We start from the raw sequence: 19,774 nt of genomic DNA on the forward strand, positions 1-19,774 counted from the left end.
CACAAAATAAGCGGGTTATGTCTTCACCTTTGAACCTTCTCAATGTAGTTTCTAGCCAGGGGTTGTGCAAAATGCATGTCCTATGAAGCAACTTTGAACCTTCTCAATGTAGTTTCTAGCCAGGAGTAGAGCACGATGCATATCCTAAGAAGCAACTTTGAATCTTCTCAATGTAGCATCTAGCCAGGGGTGGTGCAAAATGCATGTACTATGACGCAACTTTGAACCTTCCCAATGAATCATCTAGCCAGGAGTTGTGCAAAATGCATGTCCTATGAAGTAGCTTTGAACCTCCGCAATGTAGCATCTAGCCAGGATTAGTGCAAAATGCATGTCCTATGAAGCAACTTTGAACCTTCTCAATGTAGCATCTAGATAGGGGTAGTGCACAATGCATATCCTATGAAGCAACTTTGAACCTTCCCAATGAAGCATCAAGCCAGAGGTTGTGCAAAATGCATGTTCTATGAAGCAACTTTTAACCCTCTGGCAAGAGGTAGTTCACGATACATATCCTAAGACGCAACTTTGAACCTTCTTTTTGCACGATCTGGCCATAGGTAGTGCAAGATGAATAACCAAAGAACATCCTTTGAACTACAGCAGGAGAATGTTCTTTGAACTCGGATAGTGCGCCATTTGTTGATCCTTTGGACGTTCATGAAGAACATTCTTTGCACTAAATTTGCTTTGCTTGAGAATATTCTTTGCATATTTTTTGAACTAACTTTTCCCCACTGGGAAATAGTATTAGAAATTAAATATGTTGTTATAAAATTTTTGAGTGAGGTACTTTCTGAATTGGTAAAACATACATGATTGTATGCAATTGTATATAATATATACGCAACTTGAAAATAGGATCTGTGTCACAAAGTGAGACACATTCATCCGTTCCATTGTACTGAATTTTTTGGGTAAATATAATACTTTTTCATGACATATGATTCCTTTTTTCAATAGACTAGAGCTTGTAATGTTTTGTTTAGTATTTTTTCTCTAACTTAACAAATAATGTAATTACAGTTTATGAACAACGTTTATAGTTTAAAACACTGGAGCAAAAAATACACATCCTCCTGCCATGACAATTACAATACCTTTTGTACTATCACTCACTGAGCCACTGCCATAACTGCACCAGTGGGGAGCTTGAGTTATGCCGTATCTCTTCCTCCGGTCTCTCAATACAACACTACGTTAGCTTTTCTCCCGATCTTTTTATAACACATCTATCTCTTCCTTCTCTCCATACACGACTCCCTTATTTTTACTTCTGCGTCCCACACTACCATTGTTAATTTTAATTTATTCATTTAAACAACAACATGGCGGGTTGTTTACGGGGTAAACATTTTTACGGTATTTAATGTGCAATGCGGAAATGCTAAATGAGGATAATTTTTACATTGTTCTCTCATGGAATGAATGAAGACCACCGAAAATAAGTATTAAATGCAGAAAAACATTAAATTTGACGATGTTAAATCAAAATCCGCCTGAGTAGTATTAATTTTATAACTGATAACTTCAGGCTTTATATTTGGAACTCACCAGTGCAACAGCAACCGCACTGCCATCTGCAGGAACTGCTCTCACGTCCATTACTTCATCTAGTTGCCCCTCCTCAGCAGTGTCCTCTTCCATCATTTCCTCATAACCCCCTTCATAATACTCGTCATACCACTCTTCCTTACCCACTGTCCCTTCAAACGGCCCCTCCTCTGCACCCAATTCCTCCACATATTCTTCCTTCAAGGAGGCATAAATAGGTAAGCGATTATATTATGTTCCAAACATGCTAGATAAACAATATACAGTAAAGTTAAGTGAAAATTATGATTGAGGAGCTTGTGGAAGGGAAGAATGGCAAATGTGGGCCTCATATGAGATACATACAAGGATTGTCCAGATACTAACAGAAATTTTGAAATAAAAAATATACATTGAAAATAACAATTTTTATAAAATACGAGGGATATCCTGTAAATAAATTCCATTTTGGTGTGTAGATGGCTAGGGGTGCTTTTTGACAAAAGGGTGGTTTTCAATTTTTAGAAATTGCTTAAATCAAAAGATTATTTACTCCTGGAGTATGTATTACACTCTTTTAGATTTTTTAATGACAATATTTAATTTTCACGACTAAATGAAAAGTGAAAATTTTCAAGCACCCGAAATCGCGACAGCTAAGTATGAATGCTGAGAAAAGCCCGTGCGACGTCATTCTGGTCTCAGCTGTGAGAGGCCACCTTGGTGCAAGGCTATAAATGCTTCTACAACGCAGGATGCTAGCAGGTAGCAGAGTGCCCTGCCTGCAGGTAGCACTTGGGTTAAATAAAGGTTATTAACCCTTTTCTTCCCAATGTTGCGTGAACGCAACGCAGACTTTGCAATTTTTTTTCTCCGTATTTGTCGTTGATAAGTAGTTAAAAATTTTAACATAGGTAGTTCAACGCTTCCTAAAATGTTATGAATTTTTCTACTGAATAAAGTTTATAACTTTTGTTTTTACATTGACCTTTTCATTTATATGCAAGTAATTATTTTACATTATCTTCTAAGTTAACGTATTATGTAAATTCTGATGCTCTTGATGATTATATCTCTCTGCAAATATAATGATGAATTTGTATTTTAGGCCATTACAACTAATTGAGTGAATTTGACTTAGTGGTTTTCAAATTATTAAAGAATAAAGGAAGTGTTGCGATCATGCAAAATTGGAAGGACCCCGGTAATCCAGGGAAAGGGTGAGCCATGGCAGTAGTCGTTTAGAGTTTTTCTTTTTGGACTGAAAAATGAAAAAGTTATCAAGAAAACGTTATATTTTTATGGTTACACTATAGCTTCAGGCAATTGTACAATATTTTAGTCCTACATATACATCTTCATACGTTTTGAAGGGTCTTTAATAGAATGTTTGGCAGGTGGTGGGTTTTCACAGAGTTGTGACTTTGATATTTTTAACATCACGTATCGAGCAAGATTAAATCAGCCTTTACTTACGCTATAGTGGGAATTCACTGTGACTTAAACATAAAAGAAGCATAAAAACTTTGCTATAGAGTTGTCCAGAAAATATAATGATCTCTGTGAGCGTCTGCAATTCAAGGATATGCAGGCATCCTAAGGTAAGAACGATCTTTTCACCACAGTTGACAATAATGCTAAAAGCAAGTGAGTATATGAGGGTTAGGAAATAGATCCTAAAGTCGTATTTACGTGGTATTGTTGATTAGGATTCAAAGAGAAGGCAGTGGGAGGGAAAAAAGCTAGGCTGGGCGGGGACATCCCGGCACCAGTGCGTCTCCGTGCACAGTGGGGGTTGGCGAGTGAGCAAAAAGAAGGCAGAGTCAGGAGGGATCACATTATCACAGTATTTTCTGAGAAATTCATGCCCACTGGCCACTGATGATAATGAGCTGGTAAGGCTCCAAATTGCAGTCTTTTGTCTCTAATGGGATTTTTCAAAATTATGACTATAGAATCCCTTGTAGTGCGAGAGAAAAGAGTGTCATCAGGTGCCCTCTTCGCACTCAAAAGGAACTGTCCAAGTGAAAGTAAGGACCTTTTGATCATATGATCGGTAAAAAGAATGCATTATTCTTTGAGTTGTCATGATATGTAACTGAACGTATTACCACATTTTGGTACACTGGATACATTTGTAAATTTGAAGTTGTGATTGGATTAACCATCAGTTACACATTTTTGTTAAGAAATAGTGTTATGTTACCTCAAGAAAAAAGAAAAAAGTGAAGGAGCAATAACACTTTATCAATAGCAGACACTAAGTTACTTCCACGATATAAAATTTACATTATTAGATTGGTTGCTTTATATTTTCTGTACTTTATAATGGTGTAATAGTCGAAACGGGTCAAATAGTTTAATTTTTTACAAATACTTAGTGGAAGTCACAAAGTGTCTCTTATTGATAACATGGAGACTTCCACCACGTACAAGCTTCAAGTTTTAATTTGAACAACTACCCTCATAGTCACTAAAATTGCCATAATATAGGACATAATAGATTAAATAATTTGCAAAATGCAGTAAGGAAAGACAGGTTGGCCACAATCGTGACGAAAATTAACAACAAAGATGCCGAGTTCCTAGCAGCCAGAGGATAAGTGATTACCAAAAGTGCAATATTCATCAACATGCTGATTGCTCTTCTAAATTTCAAGAACAATACAAAATTTAATAAATATTTTAGGTTAATTATATATTTAGGTTATAAAAAAAAGAATTATTTGCAAAAATAATAGAGTTCTGAAAAAAGTGCAACACGGCTCATTCGACACGGGAAATCCCAAATGTTGCACATGCGCAACGTTTCACTAACGGCAAACTAAAAACAATAAAAATATATTAATGGATAATTTGCCTTATTTGAGTGTTTTATTGCTAATTCATCAAAATATTTGGAATTTTTAAATTGTTAACATGCTTGGGATTTAATGAGTTACCCTACCCTATCCTATACCCTATCAAAGGAGGATACTTTCTGACCATAGGCAATTTTATAAGGTGATTATTAAGAGATGTTTCCCTGAGCTCTGTGCCTCATGCATGCATTGCTAATCTCAGACGATGTAAAACTTCTGACACTCGCATAGCATCTAGGTCCCTATGACGTTACGTGGATTGGCATTGCATGGGTGCCAATCTGGCCTTTTTCATGTGAGGTTAAAATTGATCATTAACATTGATCTAAGCTGGGATTTCTAAAATCAAACAATTTGTATACTATGAATGCACTAACGGTGGGTAAAAAATCGCAACCAATGCCTTCTGCTTTCTTTGATAAAGGAAATCACCCCATAGGTTGGTGATTTTTGCTGATGAAAACCTTTTCACAACTCTCAATTCACAACTGGCTGGATACCACGGCTGGTCGCATATGGAGTGTAGGAGCACTTGTACACGAAAAAAGTGGCACTAAGCCCACCCACTGATGTGCCATGTCTAAAAATATTATTTTCTGGAAAGGCATAGTACAGAAACGAGTCCAAGGATGTAAAGTAGAAGAATTATGTTAGTGTTAAAAGGCTAGGTGATACAAGAACAACTAATAGCAGAGCTTCGTCAAACCAATCTTAGAATTATGTGGCACTATGTGGTGGAATAAGATTTGGATGAGGCATGTTTTAAGAGGGATGGGGATTTTAAATACAGCAGTTAGGGAACAGTGGAAGGAGAAAAGAGAAGAAGAAGAATAGGACTGAAGATGATGGACAAGGTGAGATTAGGATGAAGCGGAAGGGGAACCAAAACGGAGGCCTTGGACAGAATGAGGTGGAGACCTCTTTGGTGTTTGGGACAACTACCAATGAAAGACAGAAAACCAGCTGATGATGATGTGGTGGAAGTTATTAATTAGAGATAAGTTCTGGTACCTGGTTCTTGCCCTGTGGAACTGGTATCGATAAACAATCACACAGTGTCGGTACTTTGGAATCAGCTTAGAACGGTCAAGAGTATTTGAATTTGGTGCTGAGAGTGGAAAAAAATTTAGATGCATGCATTACTTTCTGATTGCGTGGAGATCATATTCTTTTATTTTGAGAGCTGCTCCAGGGAGTACCTGGCATATGATTTCAGTACCCATGCATTATAACATATTTACAGAAAACAAATATATTCAATATCAGAGAATTTAGTTAGAGATTTAGTGCATTTCGGGTTATACTTCATTTTATTACCATCAATTTTGGCAAATAAAAATAATACTCATTTTCATCAATCTAAGTCGTTATTTCACAATGGCCATTTAGTAAAATTATAAAAATGGCCTATTTTCTGATCCCAGGGGAAACAGTCAGTTTTCACTTGTTTATAATTTTTGCAAAAGTTACACCATAATGTTGGAAGATTCTTGTAAGAGATCAATTTGTTGTTACTTTCAGGAAATATTATTAAAGAAGTTGAAACTTCAATTAGTTGGGAAATATATTCACTCCAATTGTTTGAAAACCAGAAAAAAGTGCCAACTTCAACATTTTTTAAAGCAATAAAATACTTTTTACTGTTCAGGGTAATGAGTTTCATCAAAATTCATGGTATGTGGGGTAGGTGTGACAAATTCAGCCTTACCTTTGTGGAACCAGAATATTGTATAAAATCTCATTTTAAAGATATTCGACCATAATTATTAATATTCAGTGACAATTATTGCCTCAATTTGCATCTCTTAATATGTTAAGCCCCCCTCATTCATCCTACATTTTGACTTTGCTCTTGACCCATCTGAAAAGAAATTCTTGTAGCGAAGATAGCCACTGCGTGCTGCTCTGCAACACTTCTGTCCAAAGCATCTTGGAGTGAATGTGGCATTCATTGGATCGCCCCAGCAATGAGCAAAGTTGAGCGGCAGTACAAACCTATTCTTTTCATTAAAATGCACAGTTCGTTTTGAAGAATGCAGTCACTAATGATACCTCTGTACTCTATGATTCAACTTTCATCAACTTAGGGAAAATGTTGGTTTCCTGCTGAGGGGCATTGGGAATATTCAACCATGGAGTGAATTTGTATGATAGCGCAACTTCACTGACCCATGCAAGAGTACACTCACCAGTTCATCAGTTGCCAATGGATCTGTTGCATCTCTTGAAATTTCCAGTGGATTTGGAGTGTACATCACAGGATAATTCCCTTCACTGAGAGGGTCCTCGTTCTCCTTTTTCACATGAAACTAAAATAGAATGATATGTGTTACTAAATAAAGGCAAAATAATAGTACTAAGACCCTATTTAACACATTCAATGTAGGCCTGATTTTCATTAAAGTCATCAAAATTGGCCGATATAATAAGAAACAAAAAAAGCAGGAGGTTTCTGCAACATAATTTCCGTTCAAATACTGCTTTCACAAACGGCGCACACGATTCGAAAGAGGGAAGCCTGTTGAAGGCCATACACACCATCGGAAGACTCGGAAGTGGATATTAGTTATGTATGGAGAAAGGGCTTCCGACCCTACTAGCAGAGCAGGTCAATTGAAGTGCTCCGCACTGAATGTGTTGAATGATAACTATAAAACTTTCTCTTTCACCTCAAGACCACTCAAGCTGACCAAATGCATGTAATCATGAGATTCTTTTCACTCCCACTTCAAAGTTAGGAACACTTAGTTCAACCTCCACAATAATTTTACGATCCTTTCCATTATTTGTAATTTCATATAAATAATTATGCCCAATGTCATTTCTTTTTTTGATCAAAATCACGAGACCATAAAAATTCAATGGATTAGAGAATGAGTTAATACTTTTGAAATTTTGATACACTTTTTTTATTTAGAGCATGACCTTAAGGAGGAGCTTAAGAATTGTTTCCAATTATTTTAAGAAGAGTTTTTTATTGGAATTCCATAACAAAGCAAAATATTCAATTCAGGCTCTAACCAGTGCATTTTTCGGTATTTAGGCGTTAAAAACACATACTGAATATTAATTACTGTTTGATCCAAGCTGCCAATAGATCTGTAAAATGAAGTAAAAATTTCTGATGGCATATTCCACCAAATGCTTAAGTTTTCTATGATATATCTTACGAGTTGATCCAATATGTACTTAGATCTGCAAAATGAGGTTTATATTCCGGCGGGCAAAATCCACCAAATTCTTAAGTGCTTAAATGCTACTTCTTACAAGTGACAGTAGATACTTAATATAATGATATCCATCTTCAATCACAGTTTTACACCTGCCTCTTGAAACACAAAACTTCATTCCATGCTATGTGTAAATTTGAGCTTTCTTACAATAATGAATGAATTAAGGGTGAATAACCCATATATTTATCTTCACCACCCCAAAAACAGTGCCTTTAAAGGAGGGAAATCTATCAAATGTTAAGGAAAGATGATCATAATCACCAATATCCCGGATATTAACAACTTAACAACGATCACACGAACCCACGACCTTCAGTTAGTCAGGCAAGTACTTTATTCTGCCGCCACTTCTGAGACCTGCATTTTAGGTAACACTGCAGTAAGTGTAGATTGTAAAATTTCTACTCAACACTGGCAATAGAGTGTTTAAGGTTGCTAGAGAAAGCATAGAAAAGCTATGAATTGAATTACCTTTGAAATGCACCCTGTAGTATTTATAGAGGGCAAGAACCTAACAATCTTCCTTAACCCTCATATGGATTCTATGCACCTTAGAAGAGCTCATAGTTTTCCTTCTTTCTTACCATCTATAACCCATACTTTTTTTATCTCCCACCAATCCAGGAGTGAAACCTTATCTGCCGCACTACACCACATCACATTTACCCATTTATCTCTAAGGAAACGTCCTCAGTGAGGGAATGGGGCTCTGCGGTACGAAAAAAAATACCAGCTCTTCTAGCTCCACTCCACAGCGGCATTGGGTTATTTGACACGTTGCTTATTATCCCATATTCTTTACATTTCAAAACCCATAAGACCTAATTTTTTTAAATTGCAGGATATAAGCTCCCAGAATATTCATAAGATTTGTCTTGATTGCCAGAATCACTGTAAAAATTACAAAAGTAACACTTGTCTCTTCTCACTTCACCTACACCTGTTCGATTATTAACGTTTAAGAACTTAGCCTTCTATGTACACTGCAAAGATATAACATATAAGGGGACAAAGTGAACCAAAATTATATATCACATGGTTACCTAAGACTTATTCGGTCCTCATTCGTTATATAAAGAGGTAACATGAGAGTTTAGGCACGTTTCATAATCAAGGTGAAGCGGGAAGATTGAACAAACAGGGAAGTATCTTGCAACCAATCAGTGTTATACATAAGAATATTTATTAGCTTGCAAGCAAACTCAAGCTATCTCAGTTCATTTGCCATGCAAATTTCTGCCATAAGATTAACACTGTTCCACAACAAACATCGCCACAAGTGTAAATAGATAATAGTGATTAGGCTATTTGACTCGCATAAACTTGCTGTTCCGTACAACTGAGAGTTGTAGAATAGAATTGAGAATAGCATCTATTCATGTCAGGCAAACCCATTTTCATTATACAGATGAGAAATTTACACAACACAAGGTCGTCCAACTCAGGTGTTACTGCAGGTGAGAATAAAACTTACCAAAGCATCTGGTCTCATTTCTTGGCAGTCTGACACAGGAATGTATATTTCAGTAGTTTGGAATGCACATGGGAGCTGTGAAGTGCCTTCATTTGCACTTTGCAAGCAGTCCTTTGAGTCAGTAGAAGACTCTAAATTGTCATCACCTGTCCACTCTTCTTTGATACTCTGCAGAGAAAGTAATGGATATAAACAACTCACCTTCTTCAAAGTCAACAAATTAGGGGCACACCTATATATATTAATGAAAAAGGATTATTGAAATCTTACCTCTAATACGAGAAAAGATTACGTTAGATTGAAGGGCCAAGCATGCATCGCTAAGCCACTCCACTTGAACTGCATTTAAGGACGAAAGATCTAGAAAACACTGTCACGAGGCATTGGTGAGGATATTTCAGGGTGACAATAGTACACGTACAGAGGTATGGTTATTAAGGTGTACTCTTCAGCTAACACTTTTTTCTTTGGTTTATTTAAGAATCAATTCTCCCCAAATAACTGCTGGAAAAGAGGGACGTGAAGTAGAGAAGGGTCATTTTGGCTGAATACCTGAGCCTCTTCCATGAATTGCCAAGCAGCAAAGGGAATTTCAACATTGGGAGAGAGAGAAAGAGATTGTACACTATTTTAGCAAACCAGCTTTCCCCACCGACCAGGTAACAGGATACATATTGGAGAACAACACACTCCCTGAACACTTAATAGGCTAGCAATAAATAATCATAATATTTCCCCAATACTACGCACTATTGACTGCCATCAAAATGATCCCTCCCTTCTCAGATGACCTCTCAGCACTAAATTCTGTTAACAAAATGGAGTCTCTTGCGGTAAAATTAGAAACAGTTAAAGAAGGTTTTGAAAACATGCAATCAGCATGGCCACAATGCACGCACTTCCCCTTACCTTTCTATCTGCAACCCATGCATCCCAGACCACAAGTCTTTACCACATTCTGCTTTCCTATTACTCAGTGGACCATTACCGGAACTAAATTATGTCTCCTCACTCTTTAATAACTTGACCACATGTATTCCAATTAACTTTACTCCCACCTTTTCCCTGGTGCTCTCAACAACTTACCAGGCTGCCTCCAGGATTTGATGCTGCTAGCCAGGGTGCATCCATCAGCAATGAACATTCTTTGCACTCTACATCAGAACACTGAGCTTCAGTGATGGCCATACTAAGCACAAAATCCATGTTCTCCTTTACTTTTCTAAGACACTGGAAGGCCTCATTGTTCAGTAAGTCGATTGCATGATGAGACAAATCAAATCCAAAGAAAGGGTTAATGCAAGCCCCTATTACTTTACAACAATAATTTATGTCATCAGGTAACTTGGCCATGAAATTCACTGTCACGTTCCCACCAGTAGAGTGAGTTAACCTCTGGCCATTGACCAAATCTTGGTTTTGTGACGGCAACAAGTTTTTCCCACAAAAGCTGTTCATAAATCGATATTCCTTCCATGTTATAGAAGATGGTAGAGAGGTAATTACACATTCCTGAGATTTTATCAACACTTTTACCGCTTTTTGTTCACTGATCCATTCAGGAAGTCTTCCCAGATGCACTACCACATTATCAGTTTTGGAGTATAATGGTGATTTACATTGATTCATGATATCCTTATTCAAATTTATAAACACTACAGATAAATCAAACAGAACTATCTGCTTTTTAGTCAACAAATAATTTGCATAAAATTTGGGATGATGTTTGAGATCAATCTGGCACTAGTTGAAATATAAAATATGAACATCAACAGCTGTGCATCAGTTCCCAGGAAGGGTATCATTAAATGTCCATGGCTTGTATTCTAATAGCAGTAGGCCAACAAACCCTGAAAAAATAAACGTTATTATACACATTTAGATCAAATAAATTCACAACAGTAAAAGACACTGCCCAACATAGAAATGGAAACCCATGGAGACACTGCTATCTTATTATCATACATGTTACTATATCTTGCTTATCCATTACGAACAATTCAAAAATGAAGAAGTGGGAAACCTTCCAATACAATGAGTGGATATCAAACGACGAGATTTATGACCAAAGGTTACTAGGAAAAAGGTCCTCATTCAAAGAAATTAACATTACATTGTACATACCAATGTGATAAATTTAATTCAAGTGTATAACTAAACAAGAAAACCAATTCTGAGGATCTCTTTTGCCTGAACGAAGCAATCAATTTCAATACCACCAGAAGCATGAGAGAGAGAACACAGTTGCGATAGGTCATAAAAATCCTCTGTTCCATAGTGCTTCATTCATTACATGTTAGTCTATTCTCATTATAATTATTGCACTTAAATTCATGTTTCCCAAGTTTGCGAGCCTTAATATCCCTTATTTTTCATTCCAATGACTCACAGTTTGGATGCAAGGATGCTAAAATTATTCCCATCTGTTTGAGAGTGACAAATTTTAAAAACCATGAAAATTGAAGATGATGCTTCAACGATGCAAATATCTGCTAGTTTACGAACCAATGGCTCAATTGAATACCTATTGATACTATTATGCAATGCATAATGTCTTCAATGCAGCTGGTAAGAGTTTATAAAAGAGAGAATCAGTCAACCTTAACCTTCAATTATTTTAGGTAAAAAAAACTAGTGCCGTTGCTGATCACACCATCACCCATGTAATCTCCTTTAACATCAGGCATGCTGAGGCATAAACAGAGAGGCCAAAAATAAACCCCAATGCCTGCTACAGAAAGAATGTTGAAAAATTAAGGCTTAATCATTTGGCTTAATTTCAATGATTCAGGAGCAGACTTAAGCATTTGGTCAATCTAAACTGGAACTGAGCATGTCACCATTTCGTACCACTGAGCATATCATGCTGTGAATGATGGCCGGTGAAAAGTTGTTTCGTCTGAAAGCTGCCTTAATGTAGCACTGGCTGCATTTCACGCCATAGACAGCACACCATCGGGAGTAAACATACAAGTTTTCTAACAAACAGTACCCAAAGTATTTGCAACCGAGTAAAGTAATCTCCCAAATATCTGAGTGTGGATTTGAGCTGTAGATGAAAGGAATTTCAAAAACTCTATCATGAATTAGTCTTCAAATTTCATAGCAAAAAATGAAACATTTACAACTAAGTCCGTATTCTCGTTATAATTTTTTGCCTTCTCGTGAGTAAATCAGAACATGCAAATGAAAAAAAATTCTTCCCATAATATTTTTGTTTCTATTTCAGGTACCCCTCACTTAACTATAATCATGTTCCTAAAGAGTGTCATACTAGCACATTTCATGCTAAGCGAGGTGTTTTTAATGCATAACTATGCAACTAATATCCTGTGCACTACAAGATGACTTTTCTGTGGCTAATTTAGATTTTAGAGCAAAGTTGCTAATACACAGTGATAACAAAATCCAGGTAATTATTATCTTTTGTAGAACCATTTACTTCATTAATACATTGGATTGTGTTCTCCTTCGCTTTTCCCATTCTAATTAAGAGGTGACAGTAGGTTTAGAGTAGGTGCTTTAGCTGATGTAAAGCACGAATTTTGCTTGAACATTTACAGAACAATCTTTCATTCCAGCCATGTTTTAGCAAATACTATTGCCTTGAAAATAGAGTTGAGATTGTTTACCATTAGCCCACTACATTAGATACAAGACATTTCTCCAAGGAGATAAGCAGTGTTTTAGTGATTTAAAACTAAGAGTGACTTAAATGAAAATAATTACGGTTACGCTTTTTGCCTCATATCATACAAGTCATACCCCTGAAGTTCGCACAATTGACAGTGACTTCCCGCAGAAATATTTCCACTAGGCGAACCCACTTCCTTTCTTTCACCAAGAACTTAGTGCATCTGGAGGTTTTTTATCTCAGGTTTCACAATAGATGAGAAAGAAACTAACCAACACATTGGCTCTCAGTAGATCACAGTCTGGTACAGGAATGTGTGTCACAGTTGTAAGGACAAAGAGCATATGAGCTGTGAAGTGCCTCCAACCGCATTTCGAATGCAGATGCGATTGAAGGCACTTCACAGCCCCCATGCAGTCCTTTGTCTCTGAAGAAAAATCAAACTCGTCACCAGCCGCCTCATTTCCTTTCCGAGAAAGTACCTGTGATAAGCAACTCACCGCCATCAAAGTAAAAAAAGGAAGAGATGCTCCTAATCTTGATGAAACAGGATTTTTAAATATTCTTTATGCACAGTCAACTAAATATTGAGTATTGTCCATCTGTTGCTAAATGGCTTGAAAACTACCGAATCAAATGAAACTAAATTTGGCAGTACGAAACTAGGCAAACTTGATTCTAATTCAGGCAATGCAACGACCTTTGAGCTCTCAAAGACCTTAAAGTGGGCCCTTTCACAGAAAAATATATTATGCATATGGATTAGAGTATTAGACGTCATGCACATGTGGTTTTATTCCCTTAATTTAATTGTAATTATATTCTTAACAACAATGTTGATGAAGGTTGTCATTTTCACATTTAAGTGAATGAAAAGAAACATTTTTTTATTCCTGCACTCAATTAGAAAATCAGGAATTTCTGAGTAAAGAGTTATAAACTATCAATATCACTTAATATATTTTATTTAAGCCCAAGTCTTACCATAGAAACCATTGACATAGCATATGCTTTCGATATACATACTTCTTTCATTCTTGATGTCTTCTTTATGTTTAAAGATTATCTCTGGGGCTTACATCATTATGAAAAACATACTTGCTGGCTTACAGAAATTTATTTTCTACTTTCTATTATGCATGTGAATTGATTAGAGCATAAAAAAATTAAAAGTGGTCAAGCACTAAAACCTTATTTTACATATTAAATAATGTCCAATATTGAATTCTAAAAAATGAAATTAAAATTCTATAAACAAATTAACAAAATATATCTGACATACCTTCATGTACTTGTTCCATTTGTATGCAAGTTGCTACTTTGTGACATCATAATCACGTTTATTATATTTACATCTACTTCGACCATCCAGATTACCATAGATTTTACTTAAACCAACATTGTGAGTTCTATCATTACAATTTTAGTATGCCTGCATGTAAACAACCCTTTTTTTAAACAGTTGTGATACACTATATCCAGGATAGAAAATTTTAGTGTTTTCATGACCAAAGGTATGGTTTCCACTATTCTTCAACCAAACCATAGAGATTAGTGGTAATATTACCATTAATTACCATCTTAATACAATTGCAAAAACAACACACAAAATCATCTTCTATGGTAATAATTTTTTATTTATCACGATTTTTTTCAAATAACCCTTATAACTGAAAAAAACAATAACACAGTAATCATGAGCAAACAAATAACCACCGTTCTTTTCTGGCCTGTGCACACCATGCATACACTTGAACAAGATAATGTGTGGGCGATTATAGTACACCAGAATGGAACAAGTACAAATGTATGAACTATATTAGAACAGGTTCTATTTTTTCTTCATGCACTTATACGACTTGGGTTGTCAAACTTTGCATTTTCGTGTCCATTTATGCATTCCTACACGAAGACATTAACTAGTACAGGTAGGTACCATGTAAACAGGCCTTTACCGTTGCACCAAGAACATTATTTTAGAAAAAAGAAACCTCAAAGTCATCTTCTCTTACAAAATTATTTCATGAAAAATTAAAAAAAAACCCTGATATTCATATCCTTAAAACTTGCAAAACCAATCATGCAACAATTTTGCATTACCCTCTAAACTTTTCTTACACAGAAAAAAGAAATATAATATGTTTACATGCACTTGGAACTAAAATTGACAACCGATCAAGTATGGAAGAGCCATGTGTGTGAATTGCCTTGCTAAGTTGATAAAGGGTGAAATCGAATCCCATACTTTCCTGAATATCATTTGTCTATTAAACACGTACAAGTTTTACCAGAAGATGAAATGCCTTCAGTCTTTGGCACTGAAAAACCAACTGCAACATAAATAGCATCCTGCCAAGTGCTCAGAGATAAGGAAAAACAGTTTATGGGAATTTGGACTTGTTACATTTTTTCCGTAGACCATGGACGAGGACCTTTCATGTGCCCTATTATTGTAGATTACCAAAAGGTATGCTAAATTATCTTTTGACCGTTAATCGAAGCGCCTTTTTAGTTAGCATTCCAATTAATGGCCACCGGTAGTACTACAACATTATATTTCTCCAATTGTGTCACCAAGAATTTAATCGATTACAATATAGAGTTAATCCTCACAACTTTATACAACAAATTTTTCAGTCCGCAAAATTTATCTTTCAAGATTCCTCCTGTTGTCGACAAAAACTGAAGAGTGTCACCTTTAACTCTGCCATACTTACACCACGTCAGTCATCAAATAAGAAAAAAGGAAAAGTACTCACCCTGCAGCAACTACTCGGCAAACTTTCTGTCTGAACTGCGTCTGCTGATGATAAAATCTTTTTGAAAACACTGCATTCCGTAAGTTTCTTCAAGCACACTTGTCTGGTAGTGGGCAGGCCATCTCCCACAGATCTGAGATATTAATAAACAAATTATTAACGTATCACAGCGATAAAATTCATGTAAATATCACTAGACACTCTGGTTTATTCTCAATACACTTTATTTACACCCACATCAAGATGGCTCTCTCATTAACAATTTATTTTTTATCTTTTATCACCATAGCATGGTCTAAAACAAATAAATAAAAATAAAAACAAACATGCTCACAAATAAAAAAACAACAAATGAACTTAAAAACAGAAAATAAACTAAGCAATTACAAAAGTGATTTTGGTCATAAAGGCACATGCATCATTATACATCAACAGATCTCGTATTTATCCTGGAAAAAACAAAATAAATGAAGCACCATTGTAAAGAAAATCGATAGCACTTTATGTGCCACTCACATGTAAGCCGACTAAATCATGTAGGGCATCCTTCACAGCTACTATTGCATGCTACATCCGAAGTGAATATATTGTAATAATAATCATGATTTTTCCTACTAAGTCAGCAATTCCTTCCTGAAGATTCCGTGAAAATCCCGCTGGTGCGACTTATGTTTTCACTTCAAAATCTCATTCACTGTTTTAATCAGGTACATCGTTAAAGACATCATCCACTCACTGACAAAGATCTCAAAATCACACAAGGAAACTACATTCAGTACGTTGATGTTTGAAAATGAAAATACTTATGATTATTATGCTCAACGAAAGGACCAGCGACGCCAACAAGGAACAACAATCGCCTGAGAGACATTTCACGACTCAATAGAAAGGGCTGAGAATATTTTCAACAATTTATGACATGGTTGTAAATCTTACGAATACATCATGCACGACCGCAACGTTTACTTGTTAATACAAGAACATGCAATCAAGCCTCAGATTAGAATCGATGATATCTAGTTCACATTTTATCCGCAAATAGCACACCTATAGAACAGGCCAAACATCCGCGTTTCAAGACAAATTTCTTTCCATTTGAAAAAATAAAGGGACATTTAATATATATTCGTCAATTTTCTTTCAATTTTTGGTAGTATTATAATTTATGTTTAATTATTATTCTATGCTTAGGACAGAAACTGAATTTAAGGCCGACTTAAGCTTCCACACGGTCACATTTCATTTACGATCTTTAAATATGAAAAAGGTTACAAAATATCTTGAACGCTGAATTTAAAGAGTTTTAAATATTTATGTTTAAAAAAATTCAAGTAAGCTCAATTAGATATATCTCATCGTTGCAAATACATCATTTATCGATGTAGGCCTATTGCGTACGTAATCCTCAAGTGGTCAGAAAGGCATTTAAAGTCTGGTATCTGAACTAAACGTTTCTACCTTGGTCTGTTATATCGTAGAACGTCAATAAACATGGAATTTGTTGAAGTATTTGCTGATTACTCTGCTGCGATGTGATATCTTTTTGAGGTCATATTTAAATGTGAGCTTAACACGCCCTTTATCTTAATAATTCCAATGTTTTTGCATTGGTGTACGCAATGGAAATGATCGTAATTTATTAGGAATTTAGTAATCACTGAGTGCTGTGTGGATGCTTTGCTTGAGAAGTGAACTGGTTTAGAGACTGAATTAGTTATAGCTGTGAAACCATGAGTGCAACCACTGGGAATTACGTAGAGTCTTTAGACAGGATTTCCAAGGACACCTCGTGCAGACTTTGCTTGAAGAAAAATTATTATTATTATAACATATTCACTTCAATTTTAGCAACCCAGATAACTGTAGAGGATGCCTTATATGATTTAGTCGACTTAAAAGTAAGTGGCGGGTTACATGTTATCGATTTCCTCACCTCTTGTTTTATTCCGTTCTATGAGTACATATTTTCCTTGGTACGTCTGAAATCTCTTGCATATGTTTTCATTCCTTTCTTAGGTTGCTGTGGGAGATGGCCTGCCTGCCACTTTATGTCCATTGTGCTTGAAAAAGATCATCGAATTCTACGATTTCAAAAATATTTGTCATGAATCGGACGCAGAACTGAGAAAATTTTCGTCCAGAAATTACTTCAGGGTGAGTGCTTATTATTTTTTTCATTGGATGCCTCGTGTAACTTCCACATGATGTTAAATCGTTCTCGCAAACAGATATTAACTTCTTCGTGATTATGTACCGTGTAGCCCGGTATTAGTAGTTTTAAGTTTATATCAACGAGAATGAAAAATGTACCAAGATGTTTGTATTTGTTGGTTGAACTGGTTATAACAGGTACTTTAAAAAGTAAATTGATTGTGTATTTGATGAAGCACTTGCTACGACGGGGTAAGTATAATGCTTTATGACTGTAGCAAACTGGTACGTGCAACGTTTGTTAAAAATCGCTTTGATTAGGCATCAAAAGTTAATGGGGTATTAAATTTGATAATGAACAACATAAGATGGTACTAAAGGCCCTTGTGCATGATCGACTGAACAGTGAAAAGAGTCCAATGTCCCACATAGTGTTTCCGAATTAGTTAATCCTGACGAGGCATTAGTTAACTCGCATCTGGTTACTCAATGGTGAAGGGTGAAGTCGTTTTTTTATTTTGGTATAACTAAGTGTTTACAATTCAATCATAGCCGAAAAAGTGAATCATTTGAGTTCATGAATACCCAACTCAAAATAGATATCAATGATCATGAAAATTTTGTGGAATATGTTTTCGATGTATTTCTTTTGCTTTTTACCTCCTGTTTGGTTTTAAATTCCAGCACTTACAGTTTAGATAATTTATAGAATCGTACTTGCCGACTTTTAGAAGTTTATTTGCCATTTTGAAGTTGAAATGCACGAAGATATATCCAATGAAATATTTTAACAAATCGATCTAAAATGTTTATAACAGGTTAAGAAAATTTATTGTACATACCTGGCTATTTAATGTGCTTGTTCGCTGCAATGTTACAATATTAAGCATATGCATTATTTTATATTTGTAACATATCTGATTGATTTGATAACAATATTATTTGCTAAAATTATCTTTGTCAGCTGTTTATGAAATTTTTTATGTCTTCGCTCATATAAACCGTTAATTCATACAATTCTTCAATAATAATATTTTGTGTACATGATTTTGGTGCTATCAAAAATCATGTACACAAAAGTGTGTTTTTTATTTAGTGACAGTTTGGTTTTTAGTTATTACACTGTAAAAATGGGTACATTTCTATAGGTATCCTAATTTTAAGAGATGTTTTTCGTTGTAAAATACTATTTTTTATGTATTGAGATGTTTTTCCCATGTAAGAATTGTAATAATTGTGGCTGGGGATATAAAACACTGTATTGCTTTTTAAATCGGTAGGGGTTATTACAATACGGTTCATGGTTAAAGGTCTGTTTACTCCATGAATTTACCTGTGCTAGTTATTGTCTAAATAAATGAATCCAGAAATGTACACAAGAATGCATTGTGTAACGCACCCAACTTGTGTGAATGCATGAATAGAAAATTGAACCTGTCTGATTTGGTCCTTGCATTCATTATTCATGCATTCACACATTAAGTTGCATATGTTATTGTTTGGTGTAAACAGGCCTTAAAAGTATGAGGTGATGATTTTGATTCTCATTATATATTTTTTCGGTCAAGTTTTTTGAAAATGCTTATTATTTGTACAGATATTTTTTTGCAAATAGCTTCATGGCATAGGGAATGGAATGTATTTCATTTTATAGATCTATTTTGTTCTATGAATTTGAAGTGCATGGAAAAATTGTTGGAGTAGAGATTGGAATGAACTACTTGACTGGGAAGGTCTTCTTTTCTTGTATATTTTTGGGATATCTTGCATTTTAATTTTAATGGCTGTCTTTCCAAAATCACCACCAGGTTATGACACGCACAATAAAAACTGTAGAAAGCAGCTTTCCTGAGGCCATTATATCATACTCTGTTGTGTATGAGTGTGTTACTTTGCTTTGCGCAATATTTCTCCAGCAGACGCTCGCTCGTTGGCATGTATTATTGCATTGCACGATTCATTGTCTCTTCTTGAAATGTACAACCCATGTAGCACTGGCTTAGAATTCAAATCCTGGAGATATGTGCTGAAATCACCCTGAAATAGCCTTTTCTTGTAAAGTCCGCATCATCACCAGTTCATTCCTGTTCCTGGCTTCCACAAAGCGATCGTATACCCATCTGTCGATC

At 35.6% G+C, this 19,774-nt stretch overlaps 1 protein-coding gene across 1 annotated transcript in view; it reads right to left on the reverse strand.

Annotated features, from left to right (window-relative positions):
• LOC124172538 overlaps nucleotides 1-15,642 on the reverse strand; it is a 50,905-nt gene extending 35,263 nt beyond the window's left edge. The window contains exons 1-5 of the mRNA XM_046551984.1: nucleotides 15,495-15,642; nucleotides 10,188-10,951; nucleotides 9,102-9,269; nucleotides 6,584-6,703; nucleotides 1,555-1,752 (exon numbers count right to left, since the gene is read on the reverse strand). Of these exons, the coding sequence (XP_046407940.1) occupies nucleotides 1,555-1,752; nucleotides 6,584-6,703; nucleotides 9,102-9,269; nucleotides 10,188-10,730 (1,029 nt within the window). The 5' untranslated portion in view covers nucleotides 10,731-10,951; nucleotides 15,495-15,642. The remainder of the gene's footprint in view (nucleotides 1-1,554; nucleotides 1,753-6,583; nucleotides 6,704-9,101; nucleotides 9,270-10,187; nucleotides 10,952-15,494) is intronic.
• Nucleotides 15,643-19,774: the final 4,132 nt, after the last annotated feature.

Source organism: Ischnura elegans (genome assembly GCF_921293095.1).
Source record: "Ischnura elegans chromosome 13 unlocalized genomic scaffold, ioIscEleg1.1 SUPER_13_unloc_1, whole genome shotgun sequence".
In the NCBI taxonomy this organism is placed as follows: Eukaryota; Metazoa; Arthropoda; class Insecta; order Odonata; family Coenagrionidae; genus Ischnura; species Ischnura elegans.